Below are 20,638 nucleotides of genomic sequence, written 5' to 3'. Positions count from 1 at the left end.
ATTCTGGACCTCAAGCTACTCAACAGACATGTGAGCACCAGACGGTTTCGGATGGAATCTCTCCGCTCGGTCATCGCATCGATGTCACAAGGAGACTTCCTGGCATCGATCGACATCAAGGATGCTTATCTCCATGTGCCGATCGCACCCGAACATCAACGCTTCTTGCGTTTCGCCATCGGGGACGAACACCTTCAGTTCGTGGCATTGCCTTTCGGCCTGGCGACAGCCCCACGGGTTTTCACCAAAGTCATGGCATCCGTTGTGGCGGTCCTACACTCTCAGGGCCACTCGGTGATTCCCTACTTAGACGATCTCCTAGTCAGGGCACCTTCTCGGGTGGCGTGTCAACACAGCCTTACCGTCGCTCTGGCGACTCTCCAGCAGTTCGGGTGGATCATCAACTTCCCAAAATCCAAGTTGACACCGACCCAATCACTGACTTACCTCGGGATGGAGTTTCATACACAGTCAGCGGTAGTCAAGCTACCGCTGGACAAACAGCTTTCTCTGCAGGCAGGGGTGCAATCTCTTCTTCGGGGTCAGTCACACCCCTTGAGGCGCCTCATGGACTTCCTGGGGAAGATGGTGGCAGCGATGGAGGCAGTGCCCTTCGCGCAATTCCATCTGCGGCCACTCCAGTGGGACATTCTCCGCAAATGGGACAGGAGGTCGACTTCCCTCGACAGGAACGTCTCTCTTTCCCTTGCAACCAAGACGTCTCTTCAGTGGTGGCTCCTTCCCAATTCTCTATCGCAGGGAAAATCCTTCCTGCCCCCAACCTGGGCTGTGGTCACCACGGACGCGAGCCTGTCAGAGTGGGGAGCGGTTTTCCTCCACCACAGGGCTCAGGGAACCTGGACTCCGATAGAGTCCTCCCTTCAGATCAATGTTCTGGAGATAAGGGCAGTGTATCTAGCCCTATTGGCTTTCCATCGGTGGCTGGAGGGCAGACAGATCCGTATACAGTCGGACAACGCCACTGCCGTCGCATACATCAACCACCAGGGCGGCACGCGCAGTCGTCATGCCTTCCAGGAAGTCAGGCGAATTCTGCAGTGGGTGGAAGCCACAGCCTCCACCATCTCCGCAGTTCACATCCCGGGCGTAGAAAACTGGGAAGCAGATTTTCTCAGTCGTCAGGGCATGGACGCGGGGGAATGGTCTCTTCACCCAGACGTGTTTCGAGAGATCTGTCGCCGCTGGGGAACGCCGGACGTCGATCTCATGGCGTCACGGCACAACAACAAGGTCCCGGCCTTCATGGCACGGTCTCAAGATCACAGAGCTCTGGCGGCGGACGCATTAGTTCAGGATTGGTCGCAGTTTCGACTGCCTTATGTATTTCCTCCTCTGGCGATGCTGCCCAGAGTGCTGCGCAAAATCAGGTCCGACTGTCGTCGCGCCATTCTCGTCGCCCCAGATTGGCCGAGGCGGTCGTGGTACCCGGATCTGTGGCACCTCACGGTGGGTCAACCGTGGGCGCTTCCAGACCGCCCAGACTTGCTGTCTCAAGGGCCGTTTTTCCATCTGAATTCTGCGGCCCTCAACCTGACTGTGTGGCCATTGAGTCCTGGCTCCTAGCGTCTTCCGGGTTATCTCAGGATGTCATTGCCACCATGAGATAGGCCAGGAAACCAACGTCCGCCAAGATCTATTACAGGTCTTGGAGGATCTTCTTATCCTGGTGCTCTGATAATGGGTTTACTCCCTGGCCTTTTGCCTTACCCATTTTTCTTTCATTCCTTCAATCCGGAATGGACAAGGGTTTGTCACTCGGCTCTCTCAAGGGACAAGTATCGGCGCTCTCCGTATTTTTTCAAAAGCGTCTGGCCAGGCTTTCGCAGGTCCGCACGTTCCTGCAGGGAGTTTGCCACATAGTCCCACCTTACAAGCCCCCGCTGGAACCCTGGGACCTTAACAGGTTGCTAACGGCTCTTCAGAAACCACCTTTCGAGCCGCTGCAGGATGTCTCTTTATCACGTCTTTCGCAGAAGGTGGCATTTCTAGTGGCAGTTACATCACTCCGAAGAGTGTCGGAGCTTGCAGCGCTGTCATGCAAAGCCCCCTTCTCGGTTTTTCACCAGGATAATGTGGTTCTGCGTCCTGTCCCGGAATTTCTCCCTAAGGTGGTATCTTCTTTTCATCTCAATCAGGATATTTCCTTACCTTCATTTTGCCCTAATCCAATTCACCAATGTGAAAAGGATTTGCACTCATTAGACCTAGTGAGAGCACTCCGGTTCTACGTGTCTCGCACGGCGCCCCTGCGCCGTTCAGATGCGCTCTTTGTCCTTGTCGCTGGCCAGCGTAAGCGTTCGCAGGCTTCCAAGTCAACCTTGGCTCGGTGGATCAAGGAACCGATTCTTGAAGCTTACCGTTCTTCTGGGCTTCCGCTTCCTTCGGGGCTGAAAGCCCATTCTACCAGAGCCGTGGGTGCGTCCTGGGCTTTGCGGCACCGGGCTACGGCTCAGCAGGTGTGTCAGGCAGCTACCTGGTCTAGTCTGCACACTTTCACGAAACACTATCAGGTGCATACTTATGCTTCGGCAGACGCCAGTCTAGGTAGGCGAGTCCTTCAGGCGGCGGTTGCCCACCTGTAAGAGGGAGTCGTGTCTGCTCTTTTTATCGAGGTATTCTTTTACCCACCCAGGGACTGCTTTTGGACATCCCAATTGTCTGGGTCTCCCAATGGAGCGACAAAGAAGAAGGGAATTTTGTTTACTTACCGTAAATTCCTTTTCTTCTAGCTCCTATTGGGAGACCCAGCACCCGCCCCTGTTCCCTTCGGGCTGGTTGTTCTTTTGTGTACACATGTTGTTCATGTTGAATTGTTCTTTTGGTTCATGGTTTTCAGTTCTCCGAACATCCTTCGGATTGAATTTACCTTAGACCAATTTATAAGTTTCCTCCTTCCTGCTTTTGCACCAAAACTGAGGAGCCTGTGATGCACGGGAGGGTGTATAGGCAGAGGGGAGGGGTTACACTTTTTAAGGTGTAATACTTTGTGTGGCCTCCGGAGGCAGAAGCTATACACCCCAATTGTCTGGGTCTCCCAATAGGAGCTAGAAGAAAAGGAATTTACGGTAAGTAAACAAAATTCCCTTCTTCCTGCCCTCGCATGTCACTCATGCAGAGGGACAGGTTCGGCTCCTCCCGGCAGCCGTTCTACACAGGGGAGGGACACTCCCCACTGCTGGGGCGTCCCTCCTTCCCTGCAGGTCTCTATAGCACTCCAGTTCCCGCTCTTTTATAGGAACGCCCTCTTCTCAGGCAGAGTTCACTCTGCTCTGGGACATCCTGCATTCTGCATCTCTGCTGAGGTGCTGCGACTGGGGGACCGGGCTTCGGGATCTGGAGGGCACACAACACCGCGCTCAGCGGTCTGGTAAGCCACAGCCGGTCTCCGGTTGTGGACCTCTGTATATTCTCCCTGGCGTTCATTCTCTGCAAAGCCCCCACTCCAGCAGCATGTCTCACACAAGGAGCAAGGCTCCAAAGCCTTATTCTGCATGCACTGCATGTAAGCTCCTGCTGCCTGCGCCGAGCACCTATCCACATGGTGATGTCTGCTCTAACTTGGCGGTGCCACAGCCCGGAGTCTCACCCCCAGTGGTCTCTCAGGCTGCTGCTGCACCTATGATTGAACCCCCGGCCTGGGTAGAGTCCTTTTCTAGGTCCATATCCCAGTCATTTGCTGAGTCCATGGGGCTTTTGTCCAGGACTTTGAATATGCATCAGCCCCCCTCACAGGGTGCCTCTAATACTCTTGACAGAGGACTCCTATCCTCTGACCTCCGTCCATCGGAGCTCACGGAGGATTCATCATCTGATCCCAGACCCCGTCCTTCTAAGAGAAGGCGCAGGGTTTCCTCCCCCCTCCCCATCCCACGGCTCTGTCTCAAGAGCTGACTCTCTAGATGAGGAGGATGCCCTCACTGGGGGCTCGGAGGCTATGTATCCCATCGATTTCTCTGAGGGTGACTCAGATCTTAGTGATTTGATTGCTTCTATTAATTCTGTGCTGGATCTCAATCCGCCAGTATCAGAGGAGCAACTCTCTTTGGCAGAAAAACATCAGTTTACCTCGCCTAAGAGAGTGAAGAGTGTGTTCTTTAACCACTCCAGTTTTCAGACCGCTGTGACCAAACCCAGGGCCTGCCCTGACAAACGCTTTCCAAAGCGTGGTTCTGATGACCGGTTTCCATTTCCACCTGAGGTGGTCAAGGAGTGGTCTCACTCCCCAAAGGTAGACCCTCCGGTGTCTAGGCTCTCAGCCCGGACCGTTGTGTCGGTGGCTGACGGCACCTCACTTAAGGATTCCACTGACCGTCAGATTGACCTTCTGGCCAAATCTGTGTATGAAGCTGCGGGGGCTGCGTTTTCCCCGACTTTTGCAGCAGTGTTGGCTCTCAAAGCCATCTCTGCTTCTCTAGAGGAGATGCATTCCCTCACCAAGGAATCTATGCCTGAGATGGTTACCTTAACTGCTCAGGCTTCAGCTTTTTCATCTTATGCCATGTCTGCCATGCTAGAGGCTGCTCACCGCACTGCGGTGGCTTCAGCTAATTCTCTTGTTATCCGCAGGATTTTGTGGCTTCGAGAGTGGAAGGCAGATGCTTCTTCCAAGAAGTTTCTTGCTGGGCTCCCTTTTGCTGGTTCACGGCTGTTTGGTGAACAGCTGGATGAAATCATTAAAGAAGCTACTGGCGGGAAGAGTACTTCCATGCCACAAACCAAGACCAGGAAACCCGCCCAGGGTAGGAATCAATCGAGGTTTCATTCCTTTCGTTCCTCCAACTGGTCATCCTCTAAGCCTTCCGCCTTGTCCGCTAACTCAGCCAAGGATCAGAAATCCAACTGGCGCCCAAAAGCGCGTCCGCAGAAGACCGCAAGAGGTTCTGCCACTAAGGCAGCTTCCTCATGACTCTCGGCCCGCTCCAGCCACGTCCTTAGTCGGTGGCAGGCTCTCCACTTTGGCGACGCTTGGTCAAAGCAGGTCTCCGATCAGTGGGTGAGAGACATCATATCTCACGGCTACAGGATAGAATTCTCTTCCAGCCCTCCAAACAGATTTTTTCTCTCAACTCCCCCCTGCTCCAAGGCCGCCGCCTTCTCGCAGGCCGTGGCGTCCTTGCAGGCAAATGGAGTGATTGTCCCAGTTCCCACTCAGGAACGGTTCAGAGGTTTTTACTCAAATCTCTTCCTTTTTCCAAAAAAGGATGGTACCTTCCGGCCCATCCTGGATCTCAAGCTTCTCAACAAGCATGTCCGGGTGCGGCATGTTCGCATGGAGTCTCTGCGATCAGTCATTGCCTCTATGACCCAAGGGGAGTTCCTGGTGTCCTATCTACATGTGCCAATCGCAGTGTCACATCAGTGTTGGTTACGTTTTGCGATAGGAGAGGATCATTTCCAATTCGTGGCTCTCCCCTTCGGGTTAGCCACGGCCCCTCGGGTATTCACCAAGGTCATGGCGGCAGTGATTGTGGTCCTGCACCTCCAGGGGTTAGCAGTGCTTCCTTATCTGGACGACCTTCTGGTCAAGGGTACATCCAGCGCAGACTGTCAGCGGAGTGTTTCGCTCACTCTCGCCACCCTAGCCCAATTCGGGTGGATTGTCAAACTTCCCAAATCCACTCTGACTCCGACCCAGAGTCTCACGTACCTAGGGATGCAGTTCGAGACTTTGCCGGCACTTGTGAAGTTGCCCTTAGACAAACAGCTGTCACTCCGGTTGGCGGTGCGCTCTCTCCTGAGGCCCCGCCGTTATACCCTCAGGCGTCTGATGCAGGTGCTGGGTCAAATGGTGGCCTCCATGGAGGCGGTTCCCTTTGCCCAGTTCCATCTGCGTCCTCTGCAGCTGGACATTCTCCGCTGTTGGGACAAGCGGCCTTCCTCCTTACAGAGGTTAGTGGCTCTGTCGCCACGGACCAGGAGCTCTCTTCAGTGGTGTCTTCGACCCCTCTCCCTGTCCCAAGGGCGCTCCTTCCTGACTCCGTCCTGGGTGATTCTCACCACGGATGCCAGCCTATCCGGCTGGGGAGCGGTACATCTCCACCGCAGAGCACAGGGCACTTGGACTCCGTCCAAGTCAGCCCTTTCAATCAATGTGCTGGAAACCAGAGCTGTGCTTCTAGCTCTCCTAGCCTTTCACCACCTGTTGGCGGGCAGGCACATTCGAGTCCAGTCAGACAACGCGACAGCGGTTGCCTACATCAATCACCAAGGCGGGACACGCAGCCGCCTGGCAATGTTGGAGGTCCAATGCATTCTTCAATGGGCGGAGGACTCCAAGTCCACCATATCCGCAGTCCACATCCCTGGCGTAGAAAACTGGGAGGCAGATTATCTCAGCCGTCAATCCGTGGACGGTGGCGAGTGGTCCCTGCACCCGGCAGTGTTTCAGTCAATCTGCCGCAAGTGGGGCACTCCGGACGTGGACCTAATGGCATCCCGTCACAACAACAAGGTTCCGGTTTACGTGGCTCGCTCCCACGATCCTTAGGCCTTCGCCGCGGACGCTCTGGTTCAAGACTGGTCCCAGTTTCGTCTGTCCTACGTGTTTCCCCCTCTAGCTCTCTTGCCCAGAGTCCTGCGCAAGATCAGAATGGAGGGCCGTCGAGTCATCCTCATTGCATCGGACTGGCCCAGACGAGCTTGGTATCCGGACCTGCTCCAACTGTCCGTTGAGATGCCGTGGCATCTTCCGGACCGTCCAGACCTGCTCTCGCAAGGTACGTTTTTCCGCCCGAATTCTGCGGCACTCAAATTGACGGCGTGGCTCTTGAGTCCTGGATTTTGACGGCTTCTGGTATTCCTCCTGAAGTCATCTCCACTATGACTCGGGCCCGTAAGTCTTCCTCCGTCAAGATCTATCACAGGACTTGGAAAATTTTCCTGTCCTGGTGTCGCTCTTCCGGCCATTCTCCTTGGCCATTCTTGTTGCCGACCCTTCTGTCTTTTTTACAGTCCGGTCTGCAGCTAGGACTGTCCCTCAACTCTCTCAAGGGACAAGTCTCAGCTCTATCAGTGCTGTTCCAGCGGCGTCTCGCCCGGCTGGCTCAGGTCCGCACCTTCATGCAAGGTGCGTCTCACATCATTTCGCCTTATCGGTGGCCCTTGGATCCCTGGGACCTTAACTTGGTCTTCACGGTATTGCAGAAACCCCCTTTCGAGCCCCTTAGGGAGGTTTCTTTGTATCGTCTTTCTCAAAAGGTGGCCTTTCTAGTTGCCATAACTTCTTTCAGGAGAGTCTCTGATTTGGCTGCGCTCCCCTCGGAGTCACCTTTTTTGGTTTTTCACCAAGACTAGGTAGTTCTCCGTCCGACCCCAGACTTTCTTCCTAAGGTGGTCTCTCCCTTCCACCTTAACCAGGATATTTCCTTGCCTTCCTTCTGTCCGGCCCCTGTTCATCGCTTTGAGAAAGCGCTGCATACTCTAGATCTGGTGCGTGCTCTCCGGATCTATGTGTCTCGCACCGCTGCGCTTAGGCGGTGCACCTCTCTTTTTGTGCTAACCACAGGGCGGCGCAAGGGTCTCTCTGCTTCTAAGCCGACCTTGGCCCGTTGGATTAGATCGACCATTTCGGACGCCTACCAGAGTACTCAGGTGCCTCCCCCGCCGGGGATCAAAGCACACTCGACCAGAGCTGTCGGTGCCTCTTGGGCTTTTAGGCACCAGGCTACGGCTCAACAAGTCTGTCAGGCTGCCACTTGGACTAGCCTGCATACCTTTTCGAAGCACTACCAAGTGCATGCTCATGCTTCGGCAGATGCGAGCTTGGGCAGACGCATCCTTCAGGCGGCTGTCGCCCACTTGTGAAGTTAGGCTTTGCCTGCTTCTTAGTTTTTTCTGTTTATTCCCACCCAGGGACAGCTTTGGAACGTAAATTCTTTTTCTTATAGTTCCGTATTGGGAGACCCAGCTCCCTCCCTGTTGCCTGTTGGCAATTTTCTTGTTCCGTGTGTTATCACCGGCTGTTGTCGTGGACAGAGTCTCCGGTTGTTCCGGTTCTACTTGTGGGTGGCTATTCTCCTTCAGCTTTTGCACTAAACTGGCTAGGACTGGCTACCAGGGGGTGTATAAGCTCAGAGGGAGGAGCTACACTTTTAAGTGTAGTACTTTGTGTGTCCTCCGGAGGCAGAAGCTAAACACCCATGGTCTGGGTCTCCCAATACGGAACTATAAGAAAAAGAATTTACGGTAAGTAACAAAATTCTCTTTTTTACCATGAAGGCCTGCTGCACAAAGTCTCCTCTTAATAGTTGTTCTAGAGGTGTCCACACTTTTGGTCTGTACTGTGTGTGTGTGTGTGTGTGTGTATGTGTGCATGTATGTATATGTATATATATATATATATATATATATATATATATATGTATGTATATATATGTGTATGTGTATATATATATATATATATATATATATATATATATACACACACACTTTGGTAAACCTGATGACATTTTTGTTGCTTTTTACAACACTAAAATGCACTAGTAATCATAAATTGTGGATAAAAGGGAGCCGCATAAATCTTCAGTTCTTGCCATCAAGACAAACCTAAATTTATTTAGACCAATGTCTTACATAGGGATAAACCTTTCCTGTTTTTTATTACCCAGTGTAGACTAACAATAATAGTGTCATTTCTTTAATCCCCCCCCCAGCCGGGCTCTAAAACTGCTCACGTTGCAACACCCAAAATCCCAGAACGGAAGCGGCCGGTACATAAGCCGTCAAATGTGCTGGAGGAGGCTCGCATCAGGTGAGGAGCCCGGGACACGTCGGGGGGGCCATGTCGTTTGGTTTTCAGCATTTTACGTCTAACATTTATTTTGAGATGCACAAATAGCAACAATATATTCTTGTATTGGATTGCAGAGTTGTGTGGTTTTTTTTTTGGGGGGGGGGTTAATCTTATTTAACTACCTTGAGACGCAGCCATATATTGATTTAATTTCACCCTTCTCATCATAACTTTTTTTTTTTTTTTTTATTCCGCTCAGGGGACTTGATTGTGCAATCACTTTATTGAATGCTGTACTTTCTCTGATGCCTCATTGGGGGACACAGGACCATGGACCATGGGTGTTATGCTGCCTATCCATAGGAGGACACTAAGTGGATGCAAAAGCATAGCTCCTCCTCTGCAGTATACACCCCCTGGCCGGGCCAGGCAACCTCAGTTTTAGGTTAGTGTCTGTAGGAGGCACATCTTCCAAGGTTTTGTTATTTTTTGAGGGCAACTGTTTTTTCTTTTGGGACCGATCTCCCAATACCATCAACAGGCGGGAACGCGGAGTGCTGCCTCCACGTACCCCTCCTGCGACGCTGGATCCTGGGCTGCATCTCACTGGACGACTGGTCCCACAGACACCGATTTTCCAGAGCCCAGGGCAGAAGCACAATTCCTCAGCCCCTCTTTGCAGGCTCTGAGTTGAACATGGCACTGTGTGACCGGACAGCAGGCTGACTCTGCTATTCCCACTGCCTGGACTGAGGCAGTGTTTAAGGTGAGATCCCCCCCTGACTGGTTTCCCAGACAAAGGGAGAAAAGACGGTGCAGAAAGTCCCTTGCTGATTGCAAGGAGGAGAGCCCCAGGGATCCTGAACACAGTGTTAATTTTTTCCATAGCTGCGTGCTGGCTGGAGGAGGGGGGAAGTCCCTCGCTGTTTGCAGAGAATCCTGCACAGATTTATCGGTGGCGGGACGGGGGGAGGGCCCAGAGCTCAAGAACTCACACTGTTTATTTGCTCTGTCTATTTGCTCCAGCTGCGTGCTCTGTCTGATTGCAGGAAAGCCGGCAGAGATTATCCTTCGGTGACAAGCTGTGTGCTGACTGGAGGGAGATGTCACAGAAGCTCCCTTCCCGCCGTTTCTCTGCTGACCATTGCTCCCCCCTCCTGGCATACTCCTATTAGGAACATGCAGAATTCTAAGGGCACGAAGAGCGCTAAGGCTCACATAGTCTACTATTCAGCCTGCACTGCCTGCCATGCTGAGCTACCACGTAAACACACCTCTTCTCTGTGAGTCCTGTGCCCCTATAGCCCCCCTGCCGCCACAACAGTCAGCCCAGAGCCTAGGGCTCCCAGCCCACCGGAATGGGCACAGTTTCTGTCCCAATCCATGGAAAAACTGTCACAGAACCTGGTTCTGGCTATGCAATGTCGTCCTCCACACCCTTCTGGGCCCCTGGACGGAACGCATCCTGAGGATACCCCTATGGAGGATCCTTCTGAGGTAATCCGGGCACATGCTTCACCAGTTGCAGGAATCAGGAAAAGAGCACACAGCTGGGTGTCTCCAGCGGGCTCTCCCTCGGGAGCACACAGGGCAGGCTCTCCCACACGCTCCACGGCTTCTGAAGAGCTGGAGGAGGGAGAATGGTGTTTGTACCAAGAGGATTTCTTGGTTTCATCCTCCCCAGATGATCAAACTGCAATAGACTCCATTATAGCAGCAATCAACCAAACTCTGCATGTGGAATATCCCCCATCCACTACCACTGACCATGCGGTCTCCTTTAAAAGGGCAAGGAAACCCCAAAAGGTTTTCGCTGATCACCCAGAGTTTCAGGACATCCTCACAAAGCAAAGGGAGAAGCCTGACAGGCGTTTCGGTAACCGAAAACTCATGGAATCCTGGTACCCTTTTGCCTCACCTGCCCCTAAGGGTTGGGCCGATCTGCCCTCGGTCGACCCCCCCCCCCCCCCCCCCCCCCCCGGTCTCCCGCCTTGCCACACAGACGCTCCTGTCTTTTTACCCGATGGTTCCTCCATCAAGGACCCGACCGACAGACAGGTGGAGCACCTCGCTCGCTCTGCTTTTGAGGCTGCGGGTTCCTCTCTCTCGGCCTCCTTTGCCTCTGTGTGGGTCGCAAAGGCGATCTCGGTCTGGGCAGAATCCCTTAACATTTCGCTTAAGGAATCCCAGTTCACTCATACCTTCACAGAGGTAACAGCTCAAATTGCCTCTGCGGCGGAGTACCTCATGCAGGCCTCCATGGACGCTGCTACCTGCGCAGCGTTTACCGCCTCCAAATCCCATAGCCCATCCGTAGAGCTCTCTGGCTCCGACAATGGCGAGCAGACTCTGCCTCCAAGAAGTCTCGCACGGGCCTTCCCTTTTTTTCCAGACCGATTTGTTTGGCGAACGTCTGGACAAGCTCATTTCTGACGCCACGGGAGGAAAGAGTACCTCCCTCCCCCAGCTGAAGTCCAGGACGACCTTCACCAGACGTCCACAGTCCTCGTTCCATTCCTATCGGAACTAATTTGGTTGGTCGACATCCCGTGCTGTCCCCGCCACCAGCCGTGGACTACGCAGGGACCGACCTTCTCAGCTCTCCCGAAACCCACTTCGTCATGGCCAGCCCTAGACCGAAACAGTCCGGGACTAGGGAGACTCATCCACGACGTTTTCCCCCCTCATGACTCCTTCGGCGCCCCAAAAGACACACTCATTGTAGGAGGTCGACTGCGGCTCTTTCAACACATCTGGGCTGCCGCCTCAGACGACAAATGGGTGCGAGACCTTGTGTCTTCCGGTTACCATATAGAATTTCGGACCCGACCCCAGAGTCGGTTCTTTCTCTCAAACCCCCCAAAGACTCGAAAACGATGCGAAGCTTTTTTCTCAGCAATCCACTTGCTCCAAACAGCAGGAGTGATAATACCTGTCCCGGACGACGTGAAGTTCAGAGCTTTTTATTCCAACCTCTTTGTGGTCCCCAAAAAGGATGGGTCAGTTCGACGCATCCTGGACCTCAAACACCTGAACAAACATGTGCACGTACGGAGATTCAGAATGGAGTCCCTAAGGTCCATTATTGCATCCATGGTTGAAGGGAATTCCTCGCCTTAGACATCAAGGATGCGTACCTGCACATACCCATCACCCCAGATCACCAAAAGTTTCTCTGCTTCGCAGTTCAGGACTCCCAATTTCAATTCGTAGCTCTACCTTTCGGCCTTGCCACCGCACCAAGGGTCTTCACCAAAGTCATGGTGGCCGCCATGAGCGTCCTTCACGCCAGGGGAGTAGTCATTCTCCCTTACTTGGACGACCTCCTCATCAAGGCCCCCTCCTTCCGCGACTGCTCAACCAGCGTACAGATCACTGTGGACACCCTATCCCGCTTAGGGTGACTAGTGAATCTGGACAATTCATCACCGATCCCATCACGATCCATCACCTTCCTGGGCATGTCCCTGGACATCCGTCGGGGCTCCCTCAGGACAAGGTGATCGCTCTTCAACGAGCAGTACGCTGCCTTCTACGTCCTCCGTCTCGCTCCAATCGATTCAGCATGAAGGTGCTCGGCAGGATGGTGGCGGCTATGGAAGCAGTACCCTTTGCTCAACTGCACCTCCGTCCACTGCAGCTAGCCCTTCTAGCGGCCTGGGACAAGAGCCCCTTCTCCCCGGAACAGACATCTTCACCTGACGCCTTCAGTCAGGTACGCACTCCGCTGGTGGCTTCGGTCCTCATACCTATCGAAGGGGAGATCTTTTCTCCCAGCGAACTGGCTGGTCCTGACCACGGACGCCAGCCTCCTAGGCTGGGGAGCAGTGTACTGGCACCACACTGCTCAAGGACGTTGGCCGCCCCAGGAGTTTTCCCTACCCATAAACATCCTGGAAATCTGCGCGATCTTCCTCGCGCTCAGGGCATTCTGCCCTCTGCTAGCGGGTCATCAGATTCGAGTCCAATCGGACAATGCAACAGCTGTAGCCTACATCAATCGCCAAGGGGTACACCTGCAGCAAGGCAGCTTATCTCGAGGCCCACAGGATCCTCAGCTGGGCCGAATTGACAGGGTCAGTGATATCAGCGGTACACATACCGGGAGTAGAGAACTGGGCAGCAGACTTTCTAAGTCGCCAAGGCCTGGCCGCCGGAGAGTGGTCTCTCCACCCAGAAGTGTTCCTACATATCTGCACTCGCTGGGGTACACCAGACGTGGATCTAATGGCCTCAAGGTTGAACGCAAAGGTACCCGCGTTCATAGCCAGGTCACGCGATCCGCAGTCCATCGGCGCGGATGCTCTAGTCTGCTCCTGGCTCCACTTCCTGTCTGCCTGTCTTACATATTTCCACCCCTACCTCTGCTGCCACGGGTAATCTGGAAAATCAAGGCAGAGGGAGTCCCGGTGATACTGATAGCTCCGGACTTGCCCAGGCGCGCCTGGTACGCCGAATTAGTACAAATGCTCGTAGACGTACCATGGCGCCTCCCAGACATCCCAGACTTGCTGACACAAGGGCCCATTTCCCATCAGAACTCCAGAGCCCTGAAGCTGACGGCATGGCCATTGAGACCTGGGTATTAACAAGAGCAGGATTCTCTCCCGCGGTTATTTCCACCATGATCAGCGCCCGAAAGCCTGCTTCATCCCGCATTTACCACCGTACGTGGAAAATCTTCCTTTCATGGTGCAGGGAAACTAACGTCTAGCCTATGCCTCTGGCCATCCCCAGAATTCTCGACTTTCTACAGTCTGGCTTGCAAGCCGGGTTGGCTCTCGGTTCCCTTAAAGGGCAGGTCTCAGCGCTCTCAATCTTCTACCAATGCCGCCTGGCTCAAAAAACGCAGGTCAAGACCTTCCTCCAGGGCGTTTCCCATCTAGTTCCCCCGTACAAACGGCCGCTGGAACCATGGGACCTCAATCTCGTTCTGGACGGTCTCCAGTGGTTCCCCTTTGAACCTCTCAAGGAATCCTCCCTTGCTTTTCTGTCCTGGAAGGTAACATTCCTGGTGGCAATTACATCCATCAGACGGGTTTCGGAGCTAGCAGCACTCTCTTGCCGCGAGCCTTTTCTGATTTTTCACCAGGACAAGGTGGTTCTTCGCCCCCTTCCGGATTTTCTTCCAAAGGGTCCTACCCCGTTTCTTTTGAACGAGGACATTTGTTCTGCCTTCCTTTTGTCCACACCCAGTTCATAGGGTGGAAAGGTCTCTGCATTCGTTAGACCTCGTCAGAGCTCTCAGATATTACATATCCAGGACAGCCCCCTTTAGGAAAACTGACTCTTTGTTCGTCATTCCTGAGGGGCCTAAGAAGGGACAGGCAGCTTCAAAGGCAACGCTGGCTCGCTGGATTCCCTCTGCGATCCAGGAAGTCTACCGCTTGCAACTCAAGCCCATTCCTAGTCGGCTGCGGGCTCATGCCACGCGAGCAGTTGGCGCTTCGTGGGACATTCAGCATCAGGCTTCAGTGGAACAGGTGTGTAAGGCTGCGACCTGGTCTAGCCTACATACGTTTTCAAAGCATTACAGAGTCCATACCCAGGTTTCAACTGAGGAAAATCTGGGTAGGAAAATTCTGCAAACGGCAGTAGAGCACCTTCTTCTCTCAGTAGGTGCTCCAGGCTGTCTGGGACTGGTTCCTAGTCCTTGGGTTGTGTTGTCTTCTTTTATGTTTCCCACCCATGCACTGCTTTAGGACGTCCCATGGTCCTGTGTCCCCCAATGAGGCGTCAGAGAAAAACGGATTTTTGTGTACTCACCGTAAAATCGTTTTCTCTTAGCCTTCATTGGGGGACACAGCACCCACCCTGTTGCCCTGTTGGGCCTTGGTTCTCTCAGTACCTTATTTGGTTATGACTCTTCTTTTCTCTTGTTCCTCTGTTGAGGTAAGTTTTTACTGGCTTTTTGTCCTACTGTTTGTGTACTAAAACTGAGCTTGCCTGGCCCGGCCAGGGGGTGTATACTGCAGAGGAGGAGCTATGCTTTTGCATCTACTTAGTGTCCTCCTATGTGGATAGGCAGCATAACACCCATGGTCCTGTGTCCCCCAATGATGGCTAAGAGAAAACGATTTTACGGTGAGTACACAAAAATCCGTTTTGTTTTTTTTTCCTCTGCACAATGATTTGGAACATGAACGCGCTATATAAAATGTATCCCTGTAGTATTTATTCCCTTTATTCAGATGTGTGCTACGCAGAGATCTAATCCATCTGCTCTGTGTGCAGGCTCCATGTCTCTGCTGTGCCAGAATCTCTGCCCTGCAGGGAGCAGGAATACCAAGATGTCTACAACTTTGTAGAAGTAAAACTTCTGGATGGGACCGGGGGTAAGTGTTGTCATTTATCGAATGCTTTTTTTATTGGCTGCTCTCCTTAACGTTAAAGCAAAAGTACAAAGTTATGGTGCCATTCTAAAAGTGTAGTGCACAGATACCCGATATATGTGATAAAGTAGTGAAAATGAATACAGATGTATTAGAGGATGGCATAGCGTTGTTGGATCATACACTGTTTGCTATTATGTTGGGCGGCGGCACTGTGGGTCTGATCTGTGTTTTTTGCTGGGCAGCTTTGCCTTTGCAGCATGGATTGAGGCTGCCGAATCCAGCAATCTGGACAGGTTCAGAGCCACAACTACAAAAGCAATGTGCACTTGCAAGCGGTTTACTATATTTCTTGCCTTGGCGACCAGCCACCACTGATGGACTGCAGCGGTGGCTGGTAACCTAGGTAACGAACTGTAAATTATACTATTAAAACTCCTTCCAGTCTTGAAGTTTTTTTTAACCTTAAAGGTAAAGGCAAAATTGGCTTGTTTTTACTTGTGCTTTTTAATTCAACCCATTTTAAGACCACCCCTTTAAGGCTATAGTCCCCATGTTTAAAGGTTTCTTCATAGGTCTCGTTGAGCTTTGGTTTGATTATCCTGACTTTACCATTTGCTGTGATAACCGTGCTTTTCGTATACTTTTCTAGCTGCATGTACATATCCGGCGTGCCGGGCACCGGGAAAACTGCAACTGTGCATGAAGTGATCCGCAGTCTGCAGGCCGCCGTTGAGGACGATGATTTGCCATCTTCCAGTTCATAGAAATCAATGGCATGAAACTGACAGACCCTCACCAGGCCTTTGTGCAAGTATTGAAGGTGGGAAAACCTGTAGCACTTCAGAGCCCCATTTATAGCAAAGCTCAGTATTGTGTAAAAGGAGACTAAATATTAGGTATACGCATGTGCCACACAAAATATGTGATATCACTTTTTCTTTCTGTAATTTCAGCTTCTAACCGGACAGAAGGCCACCGCAGACCACGCGGCTGCACTGCTGGAGAAGAGATTCAGCACAGCCGCCGCAAATAGAGAGACCACTGTATTACTGGTGGATGAGGTGAGGATGTGTGTGCACACAATCAATTCCAAATCTGAAGTGGGGGGAAGGAGTTTTGCACCAGTTGCCTAGTGGAAGGCCGGGTTACATAGGTTATAGTTTTTTTTCTTGTTTTAAAATCAGATTTAGGTAACTAGTGATGAGTGGGCACTACCATGCTCTGTACTGGGTACTCGTAACTAGTGATGAGCGGGCACTACCATGCTCAGGTGCTCAGTACTGGTAACTAGTGATGAGCGAGCACTACCATGCTCAGGTGCTCAGTACTGGTAACTAGTGATGAGCGAGCACTACCATGCTCGGGTGCTCAGTACTGGTAACTAGTGATGAGCGAGCACTACCATGCTCGGGTGCTCAGTACTGGTAACTAGTGATGAGGGGGCACTACTGTGCTCAGGTGCTCTGTACTCGTAACTAGTGATGAGCGAGCACTACCATGTTCAGGTGCGTTGTACTCGTAACTAGTGATGAGCGGGCACTACCATGCTCGGCTGCTCGGTATTCGTAACTAGTGATGAGCGAGCACTACCATGCTCGGGTGCTCGGTATTCGTAACTAGTGATGAGCGAGCATGACAATGCTCAGGTGCTTAATATTCGGAACCAGTGATGAGCGGGCTCTACCATGCTCTGAACTAAGTACTCGTAACTACTGATGAGAGCACTACCATGCTCGGGTGCTCTGTACTGGTAACTAGTGGTGAGCGAGCACTACCATGCTCGGTACTTGTAACAAGCAGTTGGACACTCGGATGGGCATGCCTCGAGTACCCGAGTATAATGAAAGTCAGTGGGAAACTAGAGCATTTTTGTGGAAAATATTCTGGAAAAATGCCCAAGTTCCCTGTTGACTTCCATTATACTTGGGTACTCGTGTAGATGTAAAATACAAAAGAAAAAAAAAATAACTTCTCCTCGCCCGGTCCTCTGCCGCGCTCAGTCTCCAGCCCAGCGTTCTCTTTAGGCCAGGGCTTACTACCACGAGTAGACTCTGGTGCAACCGGAAACCCCAGCCTAGGGAGCGACTGAGGCAGCCAGAGATGAGCTGCAAGGTCAATGTGTGTTTTGTTAACCCTTTGCCATCACTCTACTGTCCAACAAGATGGCGGCTATAGCTGGCTGCCACTTTGCTAAATTTGCACAAAGCGAGTTGCAAAAAATCTGTATTTCTTTTTCGCTCCTAATTGGGAGACCCAGACAATTGGGTGTATAGCTACTGCCTCCGGAGGCCGCACAAAGTACTACACTTAAAAGTGTAAGGCCCCTCCCCTTCTGGCTATACACCCCCCCCGTGGGAGCACGGGTCCTCAGTTTTTGCTTTGTGCGAAGGAGGTCAGACACGCACGCATAGCTCCACTGTTTAGTCAGCAGCAGCTGCTGACTATGTCGGATGGAAGAAAAGAAGGCCCATATAGGGCCCCCAGCATGCTCCCTTCTCACCCCACTTTCTGTCGGCGGTGTTTGTTAAGGTTGAGGTACCCATTGTGGGTACGGAGGCTGGAGCCCACATGCTGATTCCTTCCCCACCCCCATTAGGGCTCTGGGTGAAGTGGGATTTACCGGTCTCCAGGCACAGGAGACCGTGCTCCATCCGCAGCCCCTGGAGAAGCCGCTGGATATGGAGCTGAGTATCGTCAGGGACATGGCCCTGCTCCGTCAAGGTACTCTGTGTCCCCGTGCATACGCGCGCACACCGCAGCATTGCTGGGTGTGTTAGTGCGCCGGGGACATCAGCGCTGCTGCGCTTGTGCCATTTCCTCACTGCAGCTCGGCTGAGTGGGTAGATCAGGGCGAACGGTCGCGCCGGCCGCTGGGGTCAGTCGCACTGTGACACGGCTGGGACTTGTGGTGCGCCGGGGACTTCCGCGCTGGCCATGCATATATCTCGGCCGCGCTTATTACTACAGTCCCCGGCTTTTGCGGCCTAGTTCGTCTCGTGCCCGCCTCCGCACCTGCCAGTCAGGAGGAGGGTGGGACGCTGTACAGAGCATCAGCGCTGAGGGCTGGAGTCTTTTTTACATACTCCAGCCCTCACACTAGGCACAGGGGGACGCAGTTTCCCGCACTTTTGTCTGTGGCACGCCCACGGTCCGCCCCTCTTCACAGGACGCCGGCAGCCATTCCTGCCTGCACGCTGAGCTGCAGAGGGGAGACGGGGAGACCCAGACACGGGATTCTACGGCCTCATACCCGCTGTTCAGCGGGCGGTAAGCAGCCCTCAAGGGCTCACCCCCACTTGTGCCGTTTGTGTACCTGGTATTTTGTGTTTGCAAATACTGACACTGTACGGTCGCTGGTGTTCTCGGCTATATACCCTCCTAGATTACAAGGAGGCAACAGCATGTCGTCCGCAAAACGCAAGGGTGCCAAGGCACAGACGTTATATGCTGCCTGTACCGCATGTGGGACTGCTCTACCGGCAGGTTCCACTAACCCCCATTGTATGCAGTGCTCGGCCCCTGTGACACTTGCACAGCCGGGGCCTCTGCTAGACGTGACCCAGGGTGTACCACCTGTGAATGCTGTCCAGGTGACAGGAACGGAGTTTGCAGCTTTTGCTGACAGATTGTCTATGACTATGTCTAAAATTCTTGAAACATTGCAGTCTAGACCAGTAACTCAGACCACGGACACTGTTGAATCATTGCTCCCTGGTCCCCCTCAACTGGAACACTTCCGTGCTCCGGGGGTGTCACACGCACCCCAGGGTGACGTCTCTGACTCGGACGACAGTCCCAGACACCCTAAACGGGCTCGCTATGAGGGGCCCTCAACTTCGTCTCACTGGTCAGGATCCCAGCGGGATGAATCTATGGGTGATGAGGCGGATGTAACTGACCAGGATTCTGATCCTGGGACCGCTCTCAATCTGGATACACCGGATGGTGACGCCATAGTGAATGATCTTATAGCGTCCATCAATAAGATGTTAGATATTTCTCCGTCAGCTCCTCCTGCGGAGGAGTCAGCTTCACAGCAGGAGAAATTCCATTTCAGATATCCCAAGCGTAAATTAAGCTCTTTTCTGGACCACGCTGACTTTAGAGACGCAATCCAGAAACACCACGCTTATCCTGATAAGCGGTTTTCCAAACGGCTTAAAGATACACGCTATCCTTTCCCCCCTGACGTGGTCAAGGGCTAGACCCAGTGTCCCAAGGTGGATCCTCCAATCTCCAGGCTTGCAGCTAGATCCTTAGTTGCAGTAGAAGATGGAGCGGCACTTAAAGATGCCACTGATAGACAGACAGATGGAGCTCTGGTTGAAATCCATCTATGAAGCTATTGGAGCGTCGTTGGCGCCAGCATTTGCAGCCGTATGGGCACTCCAAGCTATTTCAGCTGGGCTTACGCAAGTCGACTCAGTCACACGTACATCTGCTCCGCAGGTGGCACCATTGACCTCTCAAATGTCTGCATTCGCGTCTTACGCGATTAATGCTGTCCTAGACTCTACGAGCCGTACGGCGGTGGCGTCAGCCAACTCCGTGGTTTTACGCAGAGCCCTATGGTTGAGAGAATGGAAGGCAGATTCGGCTTCCAAGAAGTGCTTAACCAGTTTGCCTTTTTCTCGTGACCGATTGTTTGGGGAGCGTTTGGATGAAATCATTAAACACTCCAAGGGTAAGGATTCATCCTTGCCTCAACACAGACAAAACAAACCCCAACAAAGGAGGGGTCAGTCTGGTTTTCGGTCCTTTCGCGGCTCAGACAGGTCCCAATTCTCCTCGTCCAAAAGGACTCAAAAGGATCAGAGAGGCTCAGATTCTTGGCGGACTCAATCACGCCCAAAAAAGACAGCAGGAAGAACCGTTACCAAGACGGCTTCCTCATGACTCTCAGCCTCCGCTCTCCGCATCCTCGGTCGGTGGCAGGCTCTCCCGCTTTGGCGACATTTGGCTGTCACAGGTCAAAGACCGTTGGGTGAGGGACATTCTGTCTCACGGGTACAGGATAGAGTTCAGCTCTCGTCCTCCAACTCGTTTCTTCAGAACTTCTCCACCGCCCGACCGGGCCGATGCTCTGCTGCAGGCGGTGGCCGCTCTAAAGGCGGAAGGAGTGGTGGCTTCCGTTCCTCTTCAGGAACAAGGTCACGGTTTTTACTCCAATTTGTTTGTGGTGCCAAAGAAGGACGGGTCGTTTCGTCCCGTCCTGGATCTAAAGTTGCTCAACAAACACGTAAAAACCAGGAGATTCCGGATGGAATCTCTCCGCTCCGTCATCGCCTCAATGTCTCAAGGAGATTTCCTAGCATCAATAGACATCAAAGATGCCTATCTCCACGTACCGATTGCGCCAGAGCATCAGCGTTTTCTACGCTTCGTTATAGGAAGCGAACACCTGCAGTTCGTAGCGCTTCCTTTCGGGCTGGCAACAGCCCCTCGGGTCTTCACCAAGGTCATGGCAGCAGTAGTAGCAGTCCTGCACTCACAGGGTCACTCTGTGATCCCGTATCTGGACGATCTGCTGATAAAGGCACCCTCTCTAGAG

The 20,638-nt window shown here is 52.8% G+C and overlaps 1 protein-coding gene across 1 annotated transcript in view; it reads left to right on the top strand.

The window, feature by feature from the left end:
• The window catches only part of ORC1 (origin recognition complex subunit 1), a 113,131-nt gene that overhangs the window by 68,237 nt on the left and 24,256 nt on the right, over window positions 1–20,638 (top strand). The window contains 5 exon segments of the mRNA XM_075320090.1: window positions 8,673–8,770; window positions 14,987–15,088; window positions 15,737–15,834; window positions 15,837–15,907; window positions 16,041–16,148. Coding sequence (XP_075176205.1) covers window positions 8,673–8,770; window positions 14,987–15,088; window positions 15,737–15,834; window positions 15,837–15,907; window positions 16,041–16,148 — 477 coding nt within the window.

Source organism: Anomaloglossus baeobatrachus, chromosome 8, assembly GCF_048569485.1.
Source record: "Anomaloglossus baeobatrachus isolate aAnoBae1 chromosome 8, aAnoBae1.hap1, whole genome shotgun sequence".
Lineage (NCBI taxonomy): Eukaryota > Metazoa > Chordata > Amphibia > Anura > Aromobatidae > Anomaloglossus > Anomaloglossus baeobatrachus.
Note: the sequence above shows the minus strand (reverse complement) of the source record. Positions and strands in the feature narration are given on the sequence as shown.